Consider the following 8,132-nt stretch of genomic DNA (forward strand, 5'->3'; position numbering starts at 1 on the left):
CAGCATACTTCTGTCTCGGAATACAGCAACGTTCACTGTGGGGAAACCCACAGTTAAACCAGTGAAACATTTGCCTGGTCATTGTATCCACTGCAATAAAGAATGCAGTGAATGGCCAGTCACCCCAGCGGCATCTAGGTATTTTAACTAGTTTTGATTTGTAAAGAGGTGAGCACCAAGAAAAGAAACACGGTTCCAAATGTTGGGGGAAGGGTTGTCGTCTTCTCTGTGCATGACCAAGCCCAAGAAACTAATAGCTCACTTTACATTGTTTCTGTCTCAAAAAGCCATCCGTACAAACACACATTTTGTTAAATGTGCATTTAACAACTGAGACTTTGCATGCCAAGATTTTATAATTTTCTGCTTATTATCTACATCCTTCCCTTGTTTTGCAGGTTCCTGGAGAGAAGGTAGTTGGTAAGGAAATGTCTGTGATAGTAGAATTCACCAACCCACTGAACCAAAAGCTTGTGAACGTCTTGGTACGTCTCGATGGACCTGGCTTACTGAGGACAACCACAAAAATGTTCAGGTAGGGAAGAGCGTGGAAATAATGGGCTGTTCATTCCCTTCACCCATATGGGATTTAGAACAAAATAACTATCCCTGTGGATCTATGTACTGTAATTCAAGCATATGCTTCTTATTCTAAGGATCTGTAATGGATGGAGGGGGAGTAACAGATGGAAGAGGTCAGTCTGTCACTGTGCAGGTTACTAGAGGATTTTGGTAGTTGGGAAGTGGCTTTGGAGAAGTTGGCGGTGTGGGTAACTGCCAACTCTATTATTCTTTTATTTGTCATCTTTGTGTCATATCTAATCTCTGCCTCAACTACTCATTGCCCACTACAAGGTGTGTGGTAAAACCATAAATAAGACCTGCTTTTTAGGGAGGGTGTTCCAAAAAGGGATTTCCCCCTCCCATTGATTCAGAGCAAGATTTTAAAAGATTCAGATAGCTGCTTTTGAAAATCCCTGTATGCACCTATGTGCATCTAAATACCTTTTAAAAAAATCTGTCTCTATGAGTCTGATGGTGAAACAGCAGAGCATGGAGGGGATCACTGTGTTGAACATAGGAGTAAGTAACTGTGATCCTACAGCATCCCTAAATAGGTCTATCCTGAAATGCAGGGGCCTGGTGCAGGATGACCTCAAGTCTGAGAAACAGGAAAGTCTTATGTTGTTGGCCAATGTTTTGTTTCATTTATAGAGAATCTCATCACTGGCACAGCTGCTCCCAGACATAAGGGCTACATTTTCCAGAACTCACATTACATTTGAGTGTGATGTGGTGTGTGTGTGAAAACAGTAGAACTGTGTGTGCATAAAAGATTTTTGGATGCAAGTCTTATTTGCATGCACAAGTTCTGCTGTTGGCACGCAGTATTAGGTACTGAAATTTAGAAGCTGGATTGAGGCCCTGGTTCCTTTGAAAAATTGGCCTAATTCAGCAGTGGCATAAATGATAGCATATTTGCACATCGGCGATCTGATTCTGATCACACTTGGACTGATGTAAAAATGATTGGCATCAGATCCTGGATTTGAGTTGGGTAGAAAATAGGTGTTAAAGGACACTGGACAATGTGTAACATGCACTACAGTTTAAGGCATGACTGAATTTGGCTCAGGATCTTCCACAGGGCTATCCCAGTTTTGAAACTGGCCTTAATTATTAGGGAATCATTGTTTTGCAGCCCTTCTTATTCTAAAAGTTATGGCTGACTGTTCTCACCTTCAGGGAAGTGAGAGTTGTCAGGTGCATCCAAAGAAAGGGAGTTACCAGGAAACATGATCAATAAAGTGGATACTTTGCTTTCTTCAAGTCACAGCTTCCCCCCCTCCCTCTTTAAGATAATGTCCTAGGACTTATTTAAAAATGGGGAATGATTAGCTGTGTCATTTGGAGATTTCATTTTAACTTTCCTTGGATGGATAAAGGCTGCAGGTTACGCACACAGGGGACAGTGCATGGGTAGTTGTAGTTTATTTAAATAATAATCCCATTTGTCTCTATGTATTCAAGCTGATAAATGGCTGCAGTGTGTTGACAGCTCAGCACATTATTTAGAATCATTCATCACTAAGTTCACTCCCAGGCAAATATAATTAGGGCAGTTTGACTTCATTTGCAAAAAAGTCAGTCAGTTGGTTTTCTGGGGGTTTTTTTTTTTTTTTTTTGCATCTCTATCCATCACTGGACCATCTCGGATTGGCGGTGGTCCCTTTGGTCTCTTGTAATTAGTTATTGTTTGGGGCGGGGGGTATTGAGGAGGATAAGAATTTAGAAATGGCTATAAATGCTCTCGTATTTTTACAGTACTGACATATATACGGTTTGAGACAACAGGCAATGTGGTCCAGTGGCTAGAGCACTAGGCTGGGAGTCAGGAGACCAGGCTGTTTTTCCTGCCTCTGCCCCTTGACCTAGGCATGTCACAGAGGGCTATATATTGATGCTTAGCCACGGGCCTGAGTAGGGAAAGGAGCACGATTTGTGCAAACGCCTTTGACAGTTGCAGCCCCTGTAGTTGCGGCTATTAGCTTTGAGATGTACAAAGGCAACAACTGGCCACACAATTAACTGCATTATTAAAATGATTTAGGACCAGCCCATATTCAGATCCTCCTTCAAGGTGCTTTATCCTTTTCCAAAGCTCTGAGCTTGAATTAAAGGTGATGGAGGTGAGGAAGGATGGTTTAGTGCATAGGACAGTAGATTTGTACTAGGATCGTACCTACAAGCAGCATTGCATAAGAAGAAAAGTTTATAATGTCAGTACACAAGGCCAGAGCCGCAGCTGGCGTAGCTCTACTGACTTTGTTAGAGTTATGGGTAATACTTTCAAAAGAACCCAATTGACTCAGAAGCCAAAGTCCCATTGAGAGTCAATGAAACATAGATTCTTGAAACTTTAATCTTATGACAATTTACATGAGCCGAGGATCTGGCCCATGTCTGAAAATGTATAATGAACAGTTGTTCTACCTAAAGGATCATGTAATGCCTTAATTGCTTCCCATATTGGAGATGTCTCTCTCTCTCACGCACACATAGAACTAATGACTTAGGTGATGGTGCCAGTTAAAATGCCATGTAATTCACTGTTCTGCCATTGTAAGTTTGTATTTGGTGAAGAGTCAGTTATAGGAGGACAGGTTGCACATACCTCATGAGGAACCAAAAACAAAATAAAAAAAGGAATTTGCTAAGAGCAGTTTGCATATATTCTCTTCAAAACAGCGTGCTTTGGTTTTTTGCAGGGTGCAGGCATTAAAGCTGCTCCAAAGTATTTTTGTGCTGAGCCTGGGCCTTACTCAAGAAATCCCCATCACAACCTTGACTTTCCCCTGCCTTGAACCTAGTGTAGTCAGTTACATCTCTGCAGTGTAAAATGTTACCAAATCTGTCTTCTGCTTTTACTTACACTCATGGTAGTAAGCCACCTTGCACTCACTCTGTTCAGATGGTTACACAGGAGAGAGAATCAGGCCTCACATCACTACAACCTCACAATCCAGAAGTGTGCAGTTCATAATCCTCTTCCTTACTGCTAAAGAAAACAGTCTTTGTTTTTATAAATACCTAGCTCACATCCTCCACTGGTTCCATTAAGCAGGCTGCATTCCCCTAAACACAGTCAGTCAATACCAATTATCAACATCTGTACACTGGACAGGGAGAAGGCTGTGAAACGGCCTAAAAAAAACACAAACTCAATACATGTGGCTGTCTGTGGGACTTAAACCTTAGCATAAAATTGAAAATCAACAGTACAAAGTGCAGTTTGTTGATACTATAAGCAATCAGGAGCCATACATAATGGAACATTGCACCTGCTAACAGCAGGACTCGTAACATTTCAGCTTGTTTTCATGGACACAAGGAAGTGATCTTTAAAAGTGGACAATGACAAGATGCTCTCTGATTACTGCAGTGTGAGCTGGCAGAGTGTTTCAGTTCCCCATCACCACTCCTCCAGCTGGATATTTCTGAATAAAGAATGGTTTGATGTACATTAGGGCGGGCAAACTTTTTGGTCTGAGGGTCACATTGGGGTTGTGCAACTGTATGGAGGGCCAGGTAGGGAAGGTTACCCCTCCCCAAACAGCCTGGCCCCTGCCCCCATCCACCCCCCCCTCAGAACCCCAGACCCATCCAAGCCCCCTGCTCCTTGACCCCTGACCACCTCCAGGACCCCCCCCAACTGTCCCTGGGGACCCCAATCCTGCCCGCTCCCCATCCCCTGACTGCCCCCCCCAAACCTCCAACCCCCCTGCAGCAGGCCAGAGCGCTGGCGGTGCAGTGAGGTGAGGCTGCAGGGGAGCAGGGACAGCAGGGGAGGGGCCGGGGGCTAACCTCCTGAGCCGGGAGCTCAGGGGCCAGGCAGGATGGGCCCTGCGGGCTGTAGTTTGCCCCACCTCTGCTCTACATACAAGAATTTGCTTTCAGTGTACGCACTGGAAACTACAGCTAAATCTTCTCAGGTCCTCAGGGGAAAAGGGGAAGAACTGAACAACTAGACACAATCTGCTGAATGCTATTTTATGGCAGCATAGTGCAGATTAGGATGCTAAAATGAATACACATTCCTTGAGCCACCTAAGAGACTAGGTGAAATCCTGGCCCCATTGAAGTCAATAGTAAGACATCCATTGATTTCAGTGAGGGCAGGTTTCACCCAAAACTTAAAACTGAGCTGAAAGACTAAGTTTATACTAAAGCTCAGAATTTTGAGCACGATTTCTTGGAAACACTGACTAATGGGTCAAATTCTCTGCTGTTGCAGGTCAGTGTAGCCACCTTGACTTCAATGCAGTTTTGCCCATTTACACCAGCAGAGCATTTGATGCATTGAAGATAAGGGCCACCAGTACCCTATGGGATTGACAGAAGCTATGAATTTAAAAGAGGGGCAAATGTAAATTGAATAGCTGGATAAAATTCCCCCTAGTCAGATCTATTTGACTGAGAAATAGACTCCCAAAGGAAGTGTGGGAAATTTTAAAATTGGATTGGAAAAAAAGCCTAGCAAATGTATTGTAAGAACAATTTGGCAATGGCCAGGAGATGGGAGCAGTATGAAAACAAATGTAGATTAGACTTCAGATTCTGTATCAGGGTGAGAAATCTCACCCTGCCAATCTGTCAAAATATTAATATTTTGCTTTATAACTGCAGGGAAATTCCAAAGAATTCTACTTTGACCTGGGAAGAAAAAAGTTTTCCAAGACAAGCTGGCATTCGAAAGCTAATTGCAAGCCTGAATTGTGATGCCCTACGACATGTCTATGGCGAGCTAGACCTAGAGGTTGAAAGGAAACCACTCATGTGAGCAAGACCTCACTTCTTCAGTCTTTCATTTATTTGTGTTTATAGGGGAAAAACAGTTAAGAAATATTTTCAGCTCTCATTGTCCTAGAGATCCAAATACATTTATATGTCAATGAAGCAAAGTAACAGAAAACACCAGGGAGGGTTGGGAATGCATTTATTTGGTTATGAGTGTTCCAAATTAAGATAATACTAGTTAAAGGCAACTTCAGGCCATATTACTCTTCTAGTTCACATGAATGTATACCCCTTTGTGTTGGTACTGGGAGGGAGAAGGTTCCATTCTCCAAAACACTCTGAACTTTAGTTTAATTAGAGCTTGATATTCACTAACAAAAACTTATGAACTTGTATGGTAAAAGATGGTTTATGTAACCTAAGGGGTTGCTTTATCTTGTGGTGGTAAAGTTTTCAAGTTCATAGAGCAGCTCACTTTGTTGAAAGGATTTATCAGGGTTTGGTACCTCAAAGCTGCTGCCAGTTAGCACTCTATGCCCTCTTGCTGTGTCTTTACCCCACTCTGTCTGCTGCTAGCGCACTGTCCCTCTCATTTGTCCCTAGGCTACTATATCTCTGCCCAGGGATCAGTGCACCAAGCTCCCAGTTCATTAGTCAAAATCTTTCACCTGTGTTTAAAGGCTTCTGTCTTGCCACATCTACCTTCTCTCCTTACCACACTTAGTAGGGGCCTTATTATTCCTTCATTGCATGTGTGTAGAAGACAGCTGGTGCTGACAGAAGGTGTTCCATGCCCCTTTATGGGGTTCAGGCTCCACAGACCTGGAAAGTGGGCAAATAGGGATAGAAAGGTGTGGACAGGCAGCAGGCTGGGAGTCTCTGGATTCTACTCCTCCCAAACCCACAAAGGAAGCAAGTGCAAATGAATAAGTCCTCTCTGTGCTGTGGAACCTTTCAGGATGGTTCAAGAGGCAGCTGTGATCAAGTGAGCTCCTAGTATCTTGGTTTTTGCAGGAGCAGCATTCTTCATTAGCTAATAGGAGCCAGTGGGGCTGAGCATGGCAGATGCCCCTTAGTTTTGGGAGAGCTCCCAATGAAGATTGGCACAGATCTCTGGGTAGTCCCAGGGTAGAGGATGGAATCATAGCTTCTTCCTGGGGGATGGTACAGCCACATCCCCTGAGAGATGGAAACTCTAAAGCCTGATTTCAGTGTCTTCTCTCCTTTACAACTTATTCCTGCATAAGGAAGAATGGGACCCCAGGCTTCTCATTTCTAAGACTGATCCTACCCATAGCTGTTACTGACATTTCTATGGATTCCATTCTCACCGTTCTTCTTGCACCACTGCTACTCAGCTGAAGGGAAGTACTTCCTGGCATGTTCTCTGTAATGGTGTGGCTCTCAGTGATGTTGATGTGACTTAGAGACAGTGCTGCCACTGACAGAGCCATATTAAGATTTTTCTAGGGGATTTGAATTTTACTCCTAAATACACATTTCCTCCCCAACCCCAAAACATACCTTGTTTCCCTGTGTGTATTATGAATGCCTACTGAAATACTTCACAGCATTTTATTCATTATAAAACAAGTGGGGGGGGGGGAGGGAGAGGGATGGGTCTCAAATTATTCTGCATCTGCAGTAAAAACCTTTGCTTGCCAAGCTGTAGAGATTTACTGTATGGAAAAGAACACAGCCCATGCTAACAAACTGCATGTGTGGGATACTTCATCATTTTAAAGGGAGATGAGAGGAAGTGGGTACAAACCTCACATCTATTAAATAATATAGCTTTACTGTGCAGTTTATAGGTGACATGTTATCAACGAGAGAAAGATGCTTTGCCTTAACCTCTCCAGTCCCATGCTCCTCTTCTTTCCCCATGATCTGTCCCCTCCCCACACTCACAGAGCCTCTACCCAGGTAAAAGTAATTTCTTTAGGACAAGTAAGCACAGAAATTCTCTCAAGGACAGGCAGCTATCTAGGGGAGAGATGGCTTGCTTTTTTGTTAGAGTATATGGGACAAAGTTTCAAACAGAGACACAAGTTGCAGTTACAAAATTTTTATTTATACCTCATACTACAGTGCTGGGTATGGGACAGAAAGATAAGTACCCACTGCCTGCCTAAGTGGGCATGTTCACCTGGGGAATGGGTAGGCATATACCTAAAGAGTACCTGTTAGCACCTGGGCTTTAATGCAGCTGTGTTCACACAGGGTTTTGCCAGCTCAACTTACATTACCTCATTTGAAAATTTGTCCTTACCTGTCCAAAGGCTCTCAAGGAGCTCCCTGTGTTTAGCAGTTAACAGCATGCTGAAAATGCATTACAGCAAATTATGTTTAGTGATCATATGTTCCTTGCTCAATTCTACAGTATCTAATACAAAATATCCACATTTTGCTACTGAGTATAAATCTGCTTGCTTCTGTGCATTTTTAATTAGAACATAATAAAAACCTTAAAATAAAGCCAGTCTGATTATGCAATAGAGCTCAGAGCCTGTGTTTTGTATCTTGAACTATCATATCTCCTACAATCCAGCAATATAGTACACTACTTGCAGCATCTGTTAAGGGGTTAAAAAAATACACATAACTGGGAAAGCAGAAGGCTGCTTAAGAAACACATCAATAAGAAACTCTTCTGATACCAAGGAAAAAGCCCTTTCCTTACTTAAAATGTTTTCCCAGGGCCATTGTGACTATTATAGCCACTGCTTTATCAACTGAGTACCTAATGTATTTATCCAGCAAGGAAGTTAACATTTGCAGGACAGATCACAGTGACAGCAGAAAGACTCCATGGACTTCCCTGGTGTCCGAAA

The 8,132-nt window shown here is 42.9% G+C and overlaps 1 protein-coding gene across 1 annotated transcript in view; it reads left to right on the plus strand.

Moving 5' to 3' along the window:
* F13A1 (coagulation factor XIII A chain) overlaps positions 1-7,777 on the plus strand; it is a 90,126-nt gene extending 82,349 nt beyond the window's left edge. Inside the window, exons 14-15 of the mRNA XM_074943177.1 lie at positions 399-535; positions 5,188-7,777. Of these exons, the coding sequence (XP_074799278.1) occupies positions 399-535; positions 5,188-5,341 (291 nt within the window). The 3' untranslated portion in view covers positions 5,342-7,777. The remainder of the gene's footprint in view (positions 1-398; positions 536-5,187) is intronic.
* Positions 7,778-8,132: the final 355 nt, after the last annotated feature.

This window comes from Natator depressus, chromosome 2, assembly GCF_965152275.1.
Source record: "Natator depressus isolate rNatDep1 chromosome 2, rNatDep2.hap1, whole genome shotgun sequence".
NCBI classification, from domain to species: domain Eukaryota; kingdom Metazoa; phylum Chordata; order Testudines; family Cheloniidae; genus Natator; species Natator depressus.